At 44.1% G+C, this 20343-nt stretch overlaps 1 protein-coding gene across 6 annotated transcripts in view; it reads left to right on the top strand.

Annotated features, from left to right (window-relative positions):
• osp (myosin phosphatase Rho interacting protein outspread) overlaps window positions 1-20343 on the top strand; it is a 144734-nt gene that overhangs the window by 74850 nt on the left and 49541 nt on the right. For all 6 annotated transcript variants that reach the window (XM_018025164.2, XM_018025163.2, XM_018025166.2 and 3 more), the window contains exon 3: window positions 2188-2253. In XM_018025164.2, coding sequence (XP_017880653.1) covers window positions 2188-2253 — 66 coding nt within the window. The remainder of the gene's footprint in view (window positions 1-2187; window positions 2254-20343) is intronic.

Genomic DNA, 20343 nt, shown 5'->3' with positions numbered 1-20343 from the left:
GCGTTTAAAAAGAACGAGGGCCGGGTCGTTATCTCGGTCGTAACCGTTCGGTACCTCGGTAATTTTACTCATCGATGATCGAAACGAACGGAACGGGTTGAACCAGAAACGGAGCCTGGTCTGGTGGGCGGTGTTAACGACCGGCTGTACAAACCAGGAAGATGTGGTAGGTCAGGAATATGCGGGTCCCTCGATCCACGAAATTACGACGTACTCGCTCGTGAACGGGACCTATTTTCTTTCACTCGTCTGACCGACTTTAATCAACAACCGCATCATTACCATTCTTCGTCACAAGAGTGTCGCACGGAACTCGAGCGCAATTGCACGCTGAATTAAATTCCGTATTAAAAGCACTAATTTATTGTTCGAATCTGGTGCAATTTTTTAAAACACTTTCTATTTTATTTATACTATTTTAACTCCGAAATTCAAATATGTTAGATAAGCAGTTCCCTTTACGCTCTTGGGAACGCAGATGTGCTTGAGTAACACCATCGCCCCGTGAACGGTGGCGTGATTCAGAAAAGCATCGCGGCGGTATGTATTACAGTAGCGAGGCGGTGTAACGTCGAAGGGTAGAGAGGGTCCCGTAGGATTTTCGCACGTTCGCCACGAGGTCTATTCAAGCGAGAAGCCTCGAAGCTCGGTTGCAACTCGCGAGCGTCTCGTACCACGAGGAAGAGATTACGGGGCACCGTTCCGTGCTTTCTCTCGCGCGCCGTCTCAATCCCGCGGCATTGTTCGTCCGCATCTCCTCCTCTTCCTCCTCTTTCTTCTTCCTCTTCCTCCACGAACAGATCTTCCCACGCACGTGCCTCGTACGAGGCCCGCTGAATAATTACCAGATGAAGATACTGCCGCCTCGTGTAGGCTGAAATCTCGTCTCCCCTCTCCTTCCACCTTTTCCCGTCTATCTCTCCCTGGCGAAGAAGGATTTTGCAACGGTACCCTGGCTCCTCGTCGACGTCGACGGCGACGCAACGTTCCGTACCCTACCGGATGATCGTCCCACGGAGCTCGACCCTCGCTGAACTATAACCGTCTCCCGTCAAAACCAGTCGATCACAGTTACGTGCATATGCCGGGATTATCTCCGGACCGTTTCATTCATACGGTCCACGCTTATCGTCTCGATATCGTCGGATAGCAAAGGGAGAATTTGATCGGAGATACGGGTGATCGGTGGGTAATTGGAGTGCTAAAGTATTGTCGGTACGTGACTTTGAAAAGATAGTCCAGGATCTAGCACAGGGGTTCCCAAAGGGCGGGTCAAGTTGTAAATTCCAAAATATTTATCGGGCTAAGAAAAGTGTTATGGAAAAATGGAAATCATAAGGGCAACATGTATACTAAATTCTTTCGGATACACAAATGCTTCTAATAATGAAAACATTTGTTGAGTATGTTAGCGCAATTTTGGAAGATCCCGTGAATGAAAATCAATTAAGGAATTGTTACGATAAGATCGCGGATGATCTGACATCACAGACCGCACTTTGGAAATCCTTAATCTACCAAATTAGATGAATTGCTAATAAGAGTTCGTATGTTTTTTAAGTACACAGTAGATGATTTGATAATTGAATTGAAACTTAAATTTCTTCTGATTAATTATTTGCGTGAGTTGTAAAAATTTATTAAAGGGAAACTTGACGTTGAAGAAGAGAAAGTAGAAGCATGAAGATTTCGAAGTAACGTCGGTAGCCAACGAAAGAGAAATCGCGACGGGTTGGCTAGCTACGGCTTCTTCTTTTCTCGAGGCATTGTTTCTAATTAACGTCAACGGTGCTAATTGTCCAGCTGTCGCGTCGAGAGACCTTAGAAGAGATTCCTGCATGCGGGTTGAGCAGCTTCAGGCCTACCGTTCACCGGAATTCTTTTACGCTCGATGCAATAAGTGCTTCCACGAAAAAGTCGGGTGTCATCGAAAGTGAATTCTTTACGTTCCTCGTGTTCCCTCTTCTTCACCAATTATCCCGTTTAAAATCTCGTGATACTACTAAGTATACCACCCAATTTGATATCTTTACGCATTATTCACATTATGAGAACTAGATTAAATAAACTAAAATTAAGAAACTATATCATGTTTGCACAAGCGTTGACCAATATTGTTTTTTTTTTTTTTAAATAAATATTTCTGTCTAATACATAGTTAAATAATTTTGTTAAATTGTGTTTCAGAGATGGCAGAGAAGATGGTTCGTGCTGTACGACGACGGGGAGCTAACGTATTCGGTGGACGAGCACGTAAGTACTCACTGCAAACAAATACCGTTTAAAGCAAACCCCCTTATTCGACGCACTCGCTGCGTACGGCCAATCAAATCCTCTTAGGTTATCTCAGATAGGACGCGTTGTCGAAATCCACTTTGCTACTGACAAATCCGTTTAACGTTCTGATACGGTTTCATTCATCGAGAGTGATCGCGCTACTGATGAAACGTTCAACGTGCGCCGTTCAAGGCGAGTACTTTGCACCGCTTTTTTCTCATCCTGCTCAAACGTTATTACCGGAATCGACGTACTTCGCGCTGCTTTATGACCACTCTAATGGCTGGTTCTTTATACCCCGATGTTCGAAGGACATCGAGATACTATATGTCACTCGGAATGGAAACGTGCATTACGGGCTCGAATAAAGAGCAAGATCCTGGAATATTTTTCGCGTTATAAAACTCCTTTAGTTTCGTTTTCTCAATAATTGATTCTTCGTTCACGTTTTCTCGATCTAATCGCGGCGTGAAGAGCAATGCGGCGGTTATCACCGGTCGAGGGACCGTGAATTGTCAGGCCCCGGGAACGTTATGGCAGGCAGTGAATCAAAGCGGCTCTGAAGGAGCCTAGAGAGACGGCCAGGGGTCGGAGTCGATTGTACTTAGCGGGCATCGTCAGCGCCTTCAATACCATCGACTGTCACGTCGTCGTCTAGAGTTCAGAGATTAGAGGCCGGGCCGGCGGAGAAGCTGCGAAGTACTCGCGGCTTGGCCTGTTCTATTCTGACGTCGATGGCTGTGGTTACGTTAGAAAATGTCAGAATTGATTTAAGTCCGGACTGATGGTTGGTTAGAGCCCGTAAAACCGACACTTTCTCGGTTCCATTTGAGTATCTGCAACTGCTGACGGTAACAGAGAGAGAGAGAGTAGTGGTCATTTCTTTGAATTAAAGTCATTTTATGTTTCTCATAGCATTGACAAAAAAAGATGGATTAATTTAGAATATTAGAATAGAATGTTATAATAGAACCTCGATAACTCGAATCTCAAGGGAAGAGAAAATGTCTTCAAATGTTTGGCTTATAGAGTTATGGTTCCACTTATAATATTTAAATTAAAACAAAAGATCGAAGGTTTCAGGTCGGAGTTTCTCGTCCATTAAGTATTCGCTCTTTTTACTATCTCGTTGAGGTCCGGCTATATTAATATCGGCAATAACGACCTACCATAAGAAAATTGTCACTTTCCTCTCACGGATCAAACTCTAACCGGATGCGTTTATTATCTCGGCCGGACACGCGAAAACGAAATTAAAATAATGACATTCGATGAGCGTACCGCGATACGCGCGTCGCTCTAAAGAACTGGCCTGGTCCATTTGTGCTCGCGCCCCGACAACTCGGCCATCTTCGAAGTCAGATTAATGATCCGGTCGCGAGCCTTAAGAGGGCCATTCGTTTCGAGAATAATCTCGGTCGAAAAATGCGAAAAGATAATAAGCCGCGTACGTAGCCACACCGGATGTCTCTCCTTCTTCTCGTCCCCGTCTTGTCCGCCAAAGTCGTTCTGGGCGTCCTTGAGCCGTGGAATGAGAAATTGGGCTAACGGGTCGGCAACGATCCAGCCACCACTGCTCCTCTACACACTTTTTCAATAAAATCTTAAATCCTTGCAATTCTTCAACAATTTTTTTTTTTACCAAATTTTTCATTTCATGTAGTAAGAAGATCAGTGAGGGAATTATATGAACTGAAATTTTTAATAGTTTAATCTTTCTCCGCACGGAGCTCGTTAGAAACATTGACACTATAGGTAGCCAGAAAGGAGGAACGAACTAAAAAGAATAGAAATCGATAGGGATAGGGGAACGGAAGCGTCCCGTCGCGTGCATTTATCAAGGTTCCACGAACAGGCAAGCATAATCGTTCGATAGAGTTGGCGCGGACCCCAATAATCGATAGTTAATTGGAAATGGCATTTCTCAGGGGAGCCTCGGCTCGCTACCGCGGCGTATCTATGCGAAATAGCCACCGGTGGCCAATTATGCAAATCCTCTTACGGGAAAGGGAGAGGAACCCAGCGCGCCGCGCGCGCCGCGATTAATCGTTCGAATTGGAAACGATTAGCCACGTTTCGCTATAGTTTCTTTCAATTATCGCGGAGGATTTCTGCCGACTGACGATCGGTACGAATCGGATCGGGCGGATCTGCCATTAATTACGGGCGAGGAGGCGAGGCGCGTAGGTATACGTGTGATAAAACCGCGGAACCTTCGTTCGCTTTCTTTCGTCGCGGAGAGGATGGCCTCTCGAGGCAGCCGAGCCGATCACTCGCCGCGATTACCGGCTCGCGCTCTGCTTGATTTACGCGCGCCTAATTAAATGAATTAGCCACTTGACACCGGCATAAATTACGAGCGGATCGCGTGGTCTCGCTCAGTTTACGCGTTTACCAAGGGTTTTACTGAGATTTGGAGCGCAGTGCATTTTTCAGATCCCAGATGGAATGTTGAAACAAAATTAAAATGATTTCCTTAAACGAAGATTAACTAACTTGTAAATCAATACAGTGTGAATAATAATATAATAGAATAGAATAATAATAATAATAATAATAATAATAATAATAATAATAATAATAATAATAAATATTACTCCATGGTTTAGTATATCCATATATTATAAAACCTCACATACAGGTCATTGAGAAAGTTCAACATAAATTCTCACAGCTCTTTTCATATCATTAGTACCTTGACCTATCATAACTTTGACTCTACTCTCGCCGTATCTAAATTAAGCACAATTTCTAAATTCAAAATTACCATTCCGGCTAAAACCTTGATTCTTGTTGAAGTAAAATTGGCATGAATGACTATCCGATTAATATAATACATCGTATAATCGTATTCTCTTTGTTTTGTTAACTCGTATAGAAAATAACTGAATAATATGAATCTATGCATCCGTTGAAACGACATACATAACGTTTCTAGCGAAGAAGATTAACTATAATTTTCGCAAGAATTTATCCAGGAACGGGGTTGCCGTTTACGGTTACTCGCGATTAAACTGTACTCTAATTGGACCTCGGGCACCGTTACGATATTAACGCGAATAATCGAGGAGACTCCGTAGGTGGAACAAAGGCGTCCGGTAATGGCCGGTTCGTTTCTCCCGGTTATTATTCCTGACGCTATTACGCGCACGGTTCATTAACATTTATCGACGACGCAACCGTTGCGTCTCGCCTCGGCTGCCCGATGGCTATCGTTTAATTGGGGTCAGCTGATTAACTCGCGTTTAGGCGGAGGACGTATGCTTACGAGGAGGAGACGACGAAGAAGAAGAAGAGGAAGAAGAAGAAGAAGAAGAAGAGGGCTCGTTCGCATTGTTTGTCGACGTCGCTATCGACCTCGTCATCTCGACATCGTCGGCGTTCTGCAACGTTACCTCACCGGCCAGCAACGACACGTTTCCTATTAGTATCGCGACCCCGCCGGCTCCACGCTAACGACACCATGAAAATGATTCGGAGACAGATAGAATTTTTACTCAGCTGATTTCCGTCATTAAGGTCGACCGCGCCCCTTCGTTACACTGTTGCGGCATTACAATTGGAATATCACGAAAGGAATTTCTTCAAAGAGATCAAGTATCTTGAGTACATTGATGCGATTTAGTACATCGGTTTTCTTTATTAAAAATGGAACTTTGCTTGGTCTCGATTTAAAATTCGAAAATAGGCTGAACTGATTACTAGTAAACACGAAACCGTTAATTTGTTGATACCCTCGTCCGAAGGGACAAGCCGTCGAATGCCTGTGTCCACTTCGGGGCAGATAAGGCGACGATCGTATTTCGTACGCGTCTCTTATCGCGCAGGAATGCAGCCATAACGTTGGATTTTTAAGAAACCGTTAGGCACCTTCGACGTCGTATTCTTAGAAAATTTGGAAAATTAAAGATGAGAAAAGAACCGTGGATTACTGATGAGGAACGTATAGGCATGTGCAGTGCACGAGGAGTGATTGCGAATCGGAGCATGTGTGCACGGGTATTAAGATCGACTGGATAACAAAACAAGAGGAGTGAAATGATAAGCAGGATATGCAAACGTAGATCGATCCGATATCTAATGATTAGAACTGTTTGGTGTTAAGGTTGTGCAAGCCCTTCAAGAATAACAATGACACAGCATCGAAATAATAGTTATTAAATGGAAATGAAGAAAAATTACTGATTAGTTTGAGTATGTGTTACAACGCAATGAATAACAAATCATAGTAATAATTCTTTATTCGTGACTTCGATCGGAAGTCTCGTTAACAATCTCGTTTGTACTAGAAATTTTTTATCACTGCGTCGACTGACGAGGATTAAATACACGCGAGGGGGAACGGGTAATCGAGATAACGGTTAGAATATCCTGCAGCCGTTCGATACCTCATTCCGGTGGTCCAGCAGCCCCCTAATCTTCCCATTTCCACGAAGCCTGTTATCGGGCATAGCGGAAACAGTGCCCGGCGGACGCCGAGTCGATTCGAACCGGCATAGATAACAGAAGCTGGTACCGGTGTGGAGTAGAAACGTGGGCGCCTCCATTAGCCAACTGTTGAACCTGTTCGAGCCGCAATCAGACTCACGCGAGACCCGGTGTCCGACGATGGCTCGAAACAGTAGACCGGACCAACAAAGAGATCTATGGTTTACTGGACACCGACCATGGTTCTCCGTCTTTCTCCGTCTGTTGTACTCCCTTCCGTGTTCGTCCTTCCAGCTACGACAGCGTTCACGGTCCTCCTGGTGAACAGTTAACCGGAACACGGAAGCTGGATTGTACGGTTCAGTGGAACGCGATCTGAGTCGATCGGATCGGATCGGATCTGATCGCTGCTTTGTTGATTGAACGAAATCATCATCTCGGGACAGGCGAGTTTATATTTTTATCTAGGAGCGAAATCTTTAAATGAGGATATTTTCTCAATATTCAAGCACATAATTTTTGACTTTAGTCATTTACAAAAACGATAAATAGGTTTCATTAAAAAAATTAGAACAGGAATTTAACGTTGAAATGAGTTCATAAGAGAAATTTTTTTTTGTGGACGTTTGTCCAACGTGAGCTGATAGAATTTTTATGGGGAATTAGATTTTCCAAGAAGACGAGGGAAACTTATCGCCCCTGTGGCGTCAGGAGTGAAAGACTGGCGGTGGAAAGAGAGGCTGAAACTCATTTCAAAAATTCCTGAGGGAAAGGTATGTGATTTTCTGGGAATAATGGACCTTGGCCCACCAAGCTTACAACTCCGGAGATTGTCCACGTTGTCAAAGACAATATATTAACTATTTAATTTCTCTTATCTATATTACACTGTCTTCGTTAAGTTAATCTTATCATTCCCAAATATCTATAGAATAATTTTCATATGCGAAACAGATTCTAAATGCAATATGCACGTCGATCTTCCAACATGATTCATCAACTAATAGAAGCCAAATTTTATGTGTCATAATTCAGAGATGACAGCGGTCTAGCATGATTCATCGTTCAGTTTTCTTCTGGAGGCTTTTGTCGAATTTTCAGTGAGACGGTCAGAGGGAGGACTGGATTGGTCGACCTCTGGTCCGGTGGTTTTTGTTGCTCCTTTTGCCGCAGACATCCTGTTATCGTATTGCTCCCGTCCATTTGCGGCTCGATCCGGCGCGGAGACGAAGCAAGAAACGCGCCGCGACTCGTGGATAAGGGTATACCTATCCCGGGTGGGACGAGGTGTTAGCCAACCGCAATTATCAGTAATGATAGCTCACCGAGGCCCGTTCTAGCGGCGACAGTTACTCGCTGCCATATAGATGACCGGTCGCGCATGAACGAATGTACGTGACCCCTTCGGGATCATTGAATCATACCTGGAACGCTGGTTTTCCGTTACCTTCTCCTGGAATGCAGAATCACGCGGAATCAGCAGGTTCTTCTTTCTCCTATGGGTTAGACCAGTTGGAGAGGATTATTTTTTCGGAGCGGGGTGCTCGAACGTGGAACAAGGAACTCGCAGGCTAGAGTCGTTGCAATTTCATTTTATAAGTGCTATAAACTTGGTCATGGGATATTTTCTGAATTATCTCATCTTCGTTCCTTAAGTTCATATTGTTTTGTATATTTTCCATTACGACCATTGGCATCCAAAAATTCCCTGCGACACAGATACTACTTGTCTTTCTTATTGAAAGTAGAAAGTTTTAAATATGAATATAAAGCTTGAACTTACTCCTTAATAAAATTTAAAGAATATCATAAGGAATTAATTTTCCCCACTTGTACTTTAATTTTCATTAGGAAGTCCTACGATTTTCCGTCCTAAGCAAGGCTCGAAGTCAGTCGCAATCCAACAGTTGATCATGGGTGTTCGGAACACGGTTGCGATTATTCTACTGGAGCAGAGAATCGGTACAGCCGCGAGCATCGATGATAATAATTATCGTGTTACGATGGATGACTTTCTCATTCGTCTGTTGTAGTTGTTGCGCGCTCTGTTTGCGGGATGTACGCGGGCAGAGAGATATCGGATCGTTCGCCTCGAACTGTCCGTCGCTTCCGTCACTGTGGCAGCCGCACCGCCGCCGCAGTGCCGCGCGCCACGCCGGATCAACCGTACGTAGTGTATACGTCGTTACTCGACCGGATTCCTATCAGTGACATGCAAATCGATCTCCCGGCTCGACCTTTGCTACGAAACAGACGTATCTCTGGTAGGCGGTGGTGTATCTGCCCGGCCGCGACGTACATATTTACGTGGAGGCTATCGTTGACTTCGATCGTTATACCCTTCGGTGGAGCGGACTTCTTCCACTCGCGTTGTTCGAACGCGAGACCATCGTTTCAGCTTCTAGTAGTGCACCTCTCTCTTTCATTGCGTTCTGGCTCCGCTTTTATCGCCGATGCTGCGAGGAGCCTTAACCCCTTCGATATTTTAGAGCCGGGACCATCGAACAAAACATGATAGTCCTGTGAGAACATCGTGCCAACAGATAAAACAAAAAGTTGCACGACCGTAAAAACGAAGAATGCATCGTGAAGCCTTTCTTCTCTTTATTTCATTGACCAAATCGGCCGAGTTCACGAATCGTCGGTTTCGTCTCGGTGAAAGAGGGACCGTTCCCTAGGACAATGAGCGACTCCGGGGTTGGTTCATCTTCCTTTTGAAAACCGGCCCACTCGGGTTTTATTTGCCCCGGTGGTCCCGCTCTTTTCTCTACCCGTCCACCTCGTCTTCGTCTTCGTTTATTTCTCTGGTCCAGATGCTGCACGAAATCGCTGAAAAGTGTTCGCGACGGTGAGAGCTGGACCGGACCCGGCGCGGCGTGGCGCCCAAACGAGTTTTAAATTGCACCCGGCCCGAGCATTTGAATGCGAAAACACGCGAGGATGCAAAACGGGCCGCCCAAAGGCAACCGATCGTCCACTTACACGCTCTAAGTCCCTTCTCCCTTGGTGCTTTTCTTCTTATTTATAACTGTCTCGTTATTAGACGGATTTGTGTGCAAAATAAGATTAAAACAATTTCAAATTTGCTAAGAATTTTCTTTAACCCTTTAAGGAAATCGTTATCTTACTATATTAGTATTATAGTAAAATCTGTGAACTTTTATTAATATTATTTCGAAAACAAGATGCTTATTCGATCCAGGGTTTTGCACACATGTTCGATACAAAATCTGAAATAATTTTCAACACTTTGATTTAGGCAACAATTACCTTAAACGTGATATACGCTTTGCTGTTTTTGTTTTTTTCATATTAAAATTTTGTATAAATATATGAAGTCTAGGCTTTATGTAAAATTTAAAACGAAAGGATAAGAATAATAAATTTTACAATGATTTAAATCGTGTAACCGTGAGCGAGCCGGTTTTAAAAAATTGTTCAATGAGAGCCGGGTTTACGCAACATCGTAACTCAGATTAAGCCGAGGTGCGTGCACGCGTTGCTCCCTTCCACTTGTCGCATAATTTTCGATCTAAGGTCCGAGTTAGCGATCTACGAGAGGAGAGGATCCGTGAAAATTCGCGGAATCGGCTGATTTACACCGAGCGAAACGCGCACGAGTTACGAGTGAGGACGGAGGACGTTCAAAACAGTCGTAGATCTGTGCCAGGATAAATCCCTGACGCTTATATTTGTGGTCCTACCTTTTTTCGATAGTTTGTCCCTGCCTCGTACGATTTACTAAGTTGACTTAGGTTGTGGTTTGTCTGAATTTCATTCCTTATGTGCTACAGGTGTTAAACATCGTCTAGCTTCCGATAGTAAAAGAATAAATATGCGCAGTGTATCTCGTAGGATCAGAATTTAATCCTAGGATTACACATTCTCAGAACCCATTTTGGGTTCTAGAATTTCTTCAACACAATTTCTAATCTCTTCTTAAATATCAACACTTACATACTTGACATTACATTTCCTAAGCGACATATTTTTGGAATGAAATATTTAAATATACAAGAATATCTTATGAATTGAGGGATAAATGTATTTTGGAGCATTAGTAATTTTGAAATGTTTTGAAACTTGTGAACACCTGTGACTCGCAAAAAATAGAAACAATAAGAGTCCGAAGGTTGTAAATTACGGAACTACGAAATTTGGCTAAAAAACGTGAAACAAAATGAAGAGCATTTGAGGCGTGCACGCAACGTTATCCCTCGATAGGAGATCGAGGGAGCGGCAAACCCGCCCAATCATGTTTCTTGATCTTCACCCGGGTCTCTTACATCCGAACGAATGATTCGGCCAATCGGATCGGCCACGCCGCGTAAAAAATTCAATTTACCGGCTGTCCGGATTGACGAGGATGAGCCCTGTGTTTCGTGCGAATTTGCCACTCTTGGACTCGGTCCTGCAGATCCTCCTAGATAAAGCAGAGCCAGCGCACTGCTCGGGATAATTTCAGGTCCGAGCTTGCGTGAAATGCGCATCTCTGTTCCTTGTCTCGGCAAGGAAACCTCTGCTTTAGAGTCCTCCTTTGATTCCATCTAGAGCCCCGAGTCCTTTCTTTTATGAAAGCGATCCTCCGGATCTCGCGCGATGATCCTTACTTTTTTCTCTTTCTCGCTGTCCGCTTCTGCGCGCTGTTTAGCGAGTGATCGATGAGTCGCAGAGATCGGGGATACGAGATCCTGTAGTTCGACCTGATACTCGGAGATCTGCGTTACGACATTGCGTTTTACGGTTCGTTTCATTTAATTTAGGTGGAGTATTAATTCGTTGAGATGTATAGATAAAAGTGCATTGAACTTTCGACTGCGTCAGTAGAATTCTAATTATGTAGGATTTGAAAGATTCAAGAAGTGTTCGTTTTTATTGATTTTGATACATGAAGTCCTTAATTTTTGAAGTAATAACAGCAGTAATAATGATAATAACTAAATGAACCGCTCCAATAACTCCAAGAACTCGCAACGGCAAATCGTTCTGACAGAAATATCGGATTGAACCGACGGTCGTGTTCGTTCCTTTCGCGGCCCTTTTCGGCTTCTCGCATCTTCCCGGAAGAACAAAACGAACGGATTTCGATTGAACCGCGCGCGGAGCGCGATTTAAGCCGGGCTCGCCGGCTGGCAGCGGGCGAGTGGCAGCACAAAAGGGCTGCTAATTTGCCGGGCCGCCTCTCGGCGAGCGAGGAACACGGGGAGTTCTTTTGAGTCCCGCGCATCAAAGGGAAACGAGGGCAGGGGAAGAGGCGGAGGCCCGTTAGTTTTGTGCGATGAAAAACTCCGCTGTCACCCCGAACGAAGGAAACGCGATCCCTTTTTAGCCTGTTTTCACGCGCGCCAAGATGAGCAATCATCTGCCTGATGATTGTTCATCGACCCCTTTCTTCTTATCAAACATGCTTTTATGGTCGGGTTCAGTGAACCTGGAATCCAGATGATTGCCGAGAAATTCTTTGGTCATAATATGCAAACTTCCTAAATTATTGATAGACAGTCTAGCAAATAAGATAAATGCCTCAATTTTTGTTCATATCATAAATTCTATTCACTGGCTTATTGTCCTGTCATTTTAATATGTAAAATAAGTCAGTGAATAAAAATTGCGACGTGAACAGAAATTGGGATATTTACTGTACGCAAAATGTCTTTCTGTTTCCTAGTAGAAAATTGCATGCTCGGTGAATTTACCGTTTTCTCGAAACGACTAGACATTAACTTATCGGTTCTCCCTGAGACGCCTCAGTCAAAGGGCAAAAGTGTCTCGGGAACGAGAACGAATTCTTTGAATCGGCTTCGTTAACTCCCGGTACCATTGTCCCAGAAGGTAACGGGTTATGCCGATCAACGATGTTGCCCTCGAAAACTATCGGGACAGGCGACAGGTAGCCGGTGCACACGAGGTCGTTACCGGTTCGGTCGAATTAGACGTAAGCACAGCCAATCAGCGGCCAGTGGCGTTGCTCGCTACCTCTAATTGCATCTAATTAGATTAGAGGCCCGTGTTGTTGTCCGGTGTTGATCGGGGTACCTCTAGCGGCAGGTCGGCCTGGCCTGGATCTCGGCTTCGAATTAGATTACCATTGCCGGTTTTAATCGTCGCGATAGAGCAAACACGGCCACGGCCAGATAAGTTCGTTGGGAACGCGCGGCGTTAATTGAAAGCTCGGTTAGAAGCTGAAGAGCCTGATCCCGAGTTTTCTAAGCCATTAACATGTATTTAGCTTCGTTATTACTAGACTGTAAATTTTATGTATTTCATTTTAATATGTAAAATAAGTCAGTGAATAAAAATTGCGACGTGAACAGAAATTGGGATATTTACTGTACGCAAAATGTCTTTCTGTTTCCTAGTAGAAAATTGCATGCTCGGTGAATTTACCGTTTTCTCGAAACGACTAGACATTAACTTATCGGTTCTCCCTGAGACGCCTCAGTCAAAGGGCAAAAGTGTCTCGGGAACGAGAACGAATTCTTTGAATCGGCTTCGTTAACTCCCGGTACCATTGTCCCAGAAGGTAACGGGTTATGCCGATCAACGATGTTGCCCTCGAAAACTATCGGGACAGGCGACAGGTAGCCGGTGCACACGAGGTCGTTACCGGTTCGGTCGAATTAGACGTAAGCACAGCCAATCAGCGGCCAGTGGCGTTGCTCGCTACCTCTAATTGCATCTAATTAGATTAGAGGCCCGTGTTGTTGTCCGGTGTTGATCGGGGTACCTCTAGCGGCAGGTCGGCCTGGCCTGGATCTCGGCTTCGAATTAGATTACCATTGCCGGTTTTAATCGTCGCGATAGAGCAAACACGGCCACGGCCAGATAAGTTCGTTGGGAACGCGCGGCGTTAATTGAAAGCTCGGTTAGAAGCTGAAGAGCCTGATCCCGAGTTTTCTAAGCCATTAACATGTATTTAGCTTCGTTATTACTAGACTGTAAATTTTATGTATTTATAAAAACATTGAATATGCAGATAATGCCCGATGCTCTTCACTTGAATAGCCTAGAATAATCAAAATTTGTTTTTCTGACGAAGGTCTGGGTAATGTGAGATAAACAAGCTTATTACTCTTCATCGTCATAGCATTTATTCTATACAGAAAACTCGTAAATTCGGAATATGTACGTGAGATGAAATTATGAACAACAAACAACAAAATTCGTTTGATATCTTTTATATGAATGGCCTCATCTTAAAAAGGAAATTTTAATGCATTTATATCAATTCTATTTAAGTCAGACTTTTTAAGTTGATATTATTCGAGTTTCTCAACTCGTTTCCCGAATTACTATGGCTAGGAATGATAATTCGTCGTTGACCCCTGAAGGTTCCGTGTTGCAACTGCAACAAGGAAGGTGAACGAAGAAGAATGAAACTCAAGTTCTGGAAGGTTAGAGTGTAACTTCTTTTGTCTCGGCGTTTAATCCTTCAAAGAGATTGATGCTCGCGGAGGGTCGTACATCTTAATGTTTCCACTCGATGGTGGCCCTCGTGATTAATTGTACGAGGAAGGTAACGGTACGCGGGGTTGTAAGCTTTTTCAAACGAATCTGTGGGAAACGTCGCAAACGGAACAGGGTAAATAATAACGATTCGCGTCCTTTTAATATAAATTACAAATATACGTTCCGAGTTCGAAGAAAAATGCAGTTCCTCTTCGGTTGATTCAGTGCAATCCCCTCTTGGATATTTACTAGAATTTGTCGTGCGGCGTGTCACGGGTGATTAAAAAATCAACAGATTTATGACTCGCCGCGAGTTCGCGTTTTCTCAGCCGTAAGGCGCGGGGGGCAAAAAGTTCTCGTCCCCTTTCGCGACACGGTATGCTCTACTCGCGTTTATATCGAATAGCCGCGGTGTGTTCCTGATCATGAAAGAGCGGTGTCTCGTACAATCGCGGTGCGCCATGCTTCATCGGCGCGACCCCGCTCCGGCTATCTGTCCGGCTTCATTAAGAGAGTCATATAGCATCCTCGACCGACGAGAAGGTCGCCACAATTCTGCACAAGGCCCGGCAGATACGTATGCCCGCGCTTTCTGACCCCGTGCTCCCGTTCGTTTCCTCAGCCGCGATTTATCGAACTCCGCTTTTCAAATAATAATTAAAGGGAACTTTATGGACATCTTAGACATCTTGAATATTGTAATACGCACTCATTTTTTAATATTTTGTATATTTTTAAACATGGCTGCCGTTACATTTATTCCATAAATGCATAAAATTCGCTGTCCAATGAAAATGTATCTTCGATTAATTTTCGAAAATCTTCCTCTAGCTCAACGTTAACTATGACACTAAAGGAACTACGGTCGTTTGTGTCTACGAGTTGTGACTAAGGTGCGTTTATGTATTACGAGATCGTTTCCCGTCGGCTATAATCGACCAACAATTGCTTGGCGATCGACCTGTTAGCCATCTCTGTCCTAGATGAAATGTGAAACCGTTATCTGCGTTGTAAAAAATGTTCATTTTGAATCTATTTCACGCACGTCGACACGTCGTCGTTAAAATTCCCTAATCGCGAAGCCCATTTCTCCGCGGCGCAGCTTACCCACCATTACACAGCTCATTCTCCCTCCTCCCAGTGTTAATTACCCTTCGGCTGGCGTAAATCGTGCGTTTGCTCGGAGCGATCGTTCGGAGAGAGGCTCTCTTGTAAATCGTACATTAACGAGGAAGCCGACGGTGCGGTTGCTCGGTGGCCGTGGAAATCGATATTTTATCGTGCCGGGGCCGCTCCTCCTCGTCGTCGTCGGTATCGTCGTCGGATCCTGGGTGGTCAGAATTCTTCGAGGCCCTCGAGTTTCCGCGGGAAGCGCGTTCGCAGGCCCTCGACGACGACGAGGACGAAGCGCGAGGACGAGCGCCGGGACGGTGTTGTTGAAGTATTTACGGTCTCGACGAGACAATGCTCACGCACCGTTCCACCAGCTCCTCTCCACCTTCGATTCCTCCTCGGTACCTTGTCGAGCCGTACCGACACGCGGACAGAAAAATACACCCGGCAGCGCGTGTCTTCCGGTTGCCGTTTAAGGCAAATATCCGAACGTAAACCGACTCGAAGGGCCCCGACGAACCTTTGTTCCAACGTTTGCTTAGCTCCTTCGCCATTCGATTTTACGCTTCCGGAACTATACAGTGAACATGGAAATATTTCACATTTTTCAGTCAACGGTCATCTATTTTTACGGATAAAAGAATTTCTTGAAGGCCGAGGAATTATTTCCGAATATCGTCAAGACATATTAGTCCTATTAACTGATTATATTGAGAGATAAGAAAATAATTTCAAAACTAGGAGGACGATAAGAGTCGGGATAGAATCTCACGTCGTTCCGTTTCCACGCGGAAACACGGGACGAGCGGCGAGCTCGGGAAGGAATCAAGGAGACTATTATCCGACGCGACGTAGCCAGCAGTCAGCCGAGCGAGGCCCATTACCATTTATCCTGGCAGCCGCGTGCCGGAATCGGAATCGGAATTCGAATTTTTCCGCCGACAACGAACCGAGCGAATTTATAATAACAAGCAGCTCCTTGTCTCGCCGATTGTCAAGCGGAAGACCAGGTTTCCTAGCTGGAGTTACCACGTTAAAGATTTTCTCACAGTCGTGGAGACGGAATGAAATATATATTCATTTGTGTTTCTTATTTTTTCCGTCTAGATTATCGATTTGTCGCACCACTGCAAGTCGGGACAGACTTCTGGTGTTAACAACGATTAACGCTAGTAACGAGAAACGCGTTTAACGACTCGAAACTCGTTGTAATGACAACGGGACTTTGAATATTCGATCTTTCTCGCTTCGGAGGAGAATACTGCTCCTGGTTTATGACGCGAGAAGAAATGAAATTTTACTTTATAATATTCTGCTTAGACGGGATGGAAGACGTACTTATACAGTTACTGAATTTGCAAATATATCTGCATTGTTCTCTCGGACGTTGTTAGCGAAAAATGGGTTTAGCAATGAATCCGTATATACATATATGTATAGTTTAGATGTCGAGTAGGAAGGAGCCCAGAGGAGATTGCAAAGCGTGAAGTTGATTTGTGGCCGAATGCACTCTGTTTGTTCATGGTCGTTAAATCTCTCTGTACGCAGTAGGTGATTTAATGAATTATGTACCTCGAATTTCTCCGCGCACCCCATCATCAGAGGAATCATTATAATTTTCCAGATTGATAGACGAGATAGATGAGCAAGATAGATGGAACGCGCAGTGAAAGTGAGCCTTGGAAACAAATACTCTTTAACTAGCAAATAGATCTAGTCCTACTAAAGCTAAACTGTGGCGGACTTAAGTTACACCTACCTATCTTGTAATATCCCGAGCTCTATTAACTCCGGGCTGTATCGGCCGTCTAGATTAAATTAAACCCGAGTTAACTTCCACTCGAACCCCATTTATCTAAACTCGAATTAGAAAATTAAATTACACGAGCCAGCTCGATCTCGATCTGAAACGCACAAATCCTTTGCGTATTCGAGTCGAAAGGAGTTCGTTTCCTCGCAGCAAATGAATGATTAGAATCCATCGAACGAATGTCAAAAGTGTTTCTCCTCCTAGAAAGGCTGGATTCTTTTCTTTGAAGTCATTGTCAATGGATCCCTGTAGAACGTTCCCGATGTTCTTTCCTCTTGTTTCGACGAGGAATATCGAGGCGGATACCTGCTGAGATGGTTCGTCGTCATCATCCGTCAGAGCGGAACACGCTCGTTGGGTTGCGGTGGAAACAAGAAACGGTTGTCTTGTTCCTGGTAATCGGGTGCATATAGTTGGAAACGCGCCCTCGGGCTGCGTAGCCTCGCGCGCTATACCCGCAAGAAACCACCGGAGTCGTTCTGCCCCACCCTTCGATACCGCGAGTTATTATTACTGGATGAAAGCGAAGATCGATATGAATTAGCATCAGGGTAGAAGTACGCCGAAGAGATTGCCTTTGCAATGGGTGCCGGTCTTCAGATGTCCGATAGGCGTGGCCGGCTCGCTGGATCTCGATTCAGATCTAGGCTAGATTTACGCTAACCCTTTCCGATCGAATGGACACATTTGGTACCATTAAATTGCCTATTATAGTGTAATTGATGGTATCAGTCTGTAAAGATTCTCATCTGTGTTATCATTCGTTGCATTTGCCAACCTGCAACTTATTTGAACTGAGAAAATGTAACAGACTGATTAAACGGTATTTCTGAATCGTCTTAAACTGAGCAACATTATAGTCTGCTGTAAATGCATCGTCTTCGAATTAACCTCTCCACTAAATAACTTAAAGGTAAGCAGACTCGAGGAACCCCGGGATAGCGTCGACTAACAAATTGCTGGGGCGTTGCGTAGGGGAATTACGCGCGGCGACCACGCGAGCCCGATTCCACGGCCCGTACTCGATATCGAAGCGAATTTAATATCGAGAATCGACCTAATGGCCAGCCGCGGTTATGAAGAATGATACTTCTGCCCTGATACGACTACGCTGCAAAAATTAATCGTCCTCGGTGCAAATCGCTTTGGTAATCAGTAGATCATTTTTATGAGAAATAGCATATTCATGATATTAATTTAAAAATGTATCTTCAATAAAAAAATTATTACAAATTATTACAAACATTCAAATATCCACACTGTTTCTGATATTTCGTGTTTATACAACATTTCATAAAAAAAAATCAGAGTGCATGTTGTATATGGATAAAAAACTTGTACATTCTCGAACTTTTTTCATCTGTTAAAACAGAAGTGATTAGACTTCAACATTTACGACACGTGTATTAAACATTATGCTACAGAACTTTGTCTTTGCTAACTGGTCGTATACTGGTGCTTTCCAACTGATTGCTTCGCAGGCCATTTCCGATTGTGGGTGGTCGTCGAAATGAACGCACGGTTGTTCCGTCTCGGCGAGATCCATGAAATCGATCCGGGTCATTGCAGACCTACGCTCATCTCGGACACTCGGTACTTACAATACACGCTCACGGAGATTTGAACTTCGGATCAATTTAAGGGATAGAAGGAAATGGTGTAATGTTCCTATGAGCCCGACGGTCGTTTACGGGCCTCTGAATCTAGATTCCGGCTAATTTAAAGCGTTACGTTTAGGTGTTACTCGTCCGGTTTAAGTATAATGCGAATTTTATCGCATCAATAAATTCTGCGGCTTACTTAATTTATGTAATTAACATCATCCTAGGTGTAGCATTCCGGGGAATAGTCTAAGTTATTCGGTCTGTTTACACGAATTCCAAGATTAATTAACCGGTTAGAAGAAATCGTTCATTAAACTGTTGGACCGTGCGATTCGCGTGTTGACAACGATACTTTAATCGGATTTTAACGACGCTTGAACGCGGCGTGGCTCGAACGAAAGGGGAACAGCTATCCGGTATTTACTGCCCCTTAGGATCTCGAAATCTCAGTATAATCGAATCCTTTAAGCACCATTTTACAGCGACGTGTCGACGGTATGCCAAAGAAACCAGCCACAAAGTAAACGCCCAGGAAAAGAAGTTAAGGAAACACGGATCTCGTTCGTTAATAATAAAAGAATCTCGAGTTTCTGATGTATTCGAATCGCAGATCCGCTTTGTGGAACTTGATAAAGATGCCAGATAATACTTAATGGGTTAAAACGAGGTGTTAATGTTTCCTCGAAGCGAGGGTAAGATGATGTAGACATCAGTCATTCTGGAACGAGGTTGATTTGAATATAGATTAGACGCTTGCCAGCTAATTACGATTAGAGCATCCTTTTTGGTCCTACCTTCGGCCAGTGCCGATAGAGACGTCGTTAGACGTGTTAATTACATATTACACATCGTAATTAGAAGACCGGTGGAGAGCTAATTTTTTGTCTATGGATCTAATGTACGCGGATATCCATCTTTGGACAAGACTTTTTTAATTCAATGTAAATTAACGTAATGCGAGTGATACTTCTTCGTCCATCATTTTTTTTTTTCCAACAGCGGACGCAGTTTTGCATTTGTAACAATTTTTATGATATCAGGAATACTAAATGCTGTTTCAGTGAATGTGGCCTAATTGGTGCGTTCCGTGGTTCGCGATATTTTACTGTCCACCATTTAATATTTCGTCGAGCACCGGTGATACCAACCGCGGCGTTTCAGCCTCCCTCCTCGCGTGTCGGTTCTTCGATTGATCACCGCTGACTCGTTTCCACTACCGAGCGGCGAGAGAACAGGTGATCGCGTGTAATATACTTTTGATTATGTTTAGATGCGATTTTAAACGCGAGGCTTCAGCGAGCGTCCATCAATTTCCCGTGGCTCTCGTTAATTCGATCCCCGCTACCGGTTTTTGGTTTTCTTCGATTTTTGATAGATTTGTTATGCCGGATGGCCACCGAGTATCAAGCGCCTGGTGGCATCTGGAACACGTGTTCTCTGTTCGCCGACACAGGGTGGTACCAATGAGCGATGGTCGTCCGTGAGTTTAATGTCGGTTTGAGTACACGTTCCGAGCTGTGTTTTTTATTATCTTCATTCTTCAGGAATACTAGATACGTTCATCATTTTTAATGCTGGATAAATGTTATTTATATTTCCGGAATCCGGCTTTACAACAGGTTTAAAACAGTGATGGATCATTCAAATTTTAACATTAGAAAA

The sequence above is a fragment of the Ceratina calcarata genome, unplaced genomic scaffold (assembly GCF_001652005.2).
Source record: "Ceratina calcarata isolate Rehan_Ccalc_2016 unplaced genomic scaffold, ASM165200v1 scaffold350.2, whole genome shotgun sequence".
NCBI classification, from domain to species: domain Eukaryota; kingdom Metazoa; phylum Arthropoda; class Insecta; order Hymenoptera; family Apidae; genus Ceratina; species Ceratina calcarata.
This window is presented reverse-complemented; position numbering and strand designations above follow the sequence as displayed.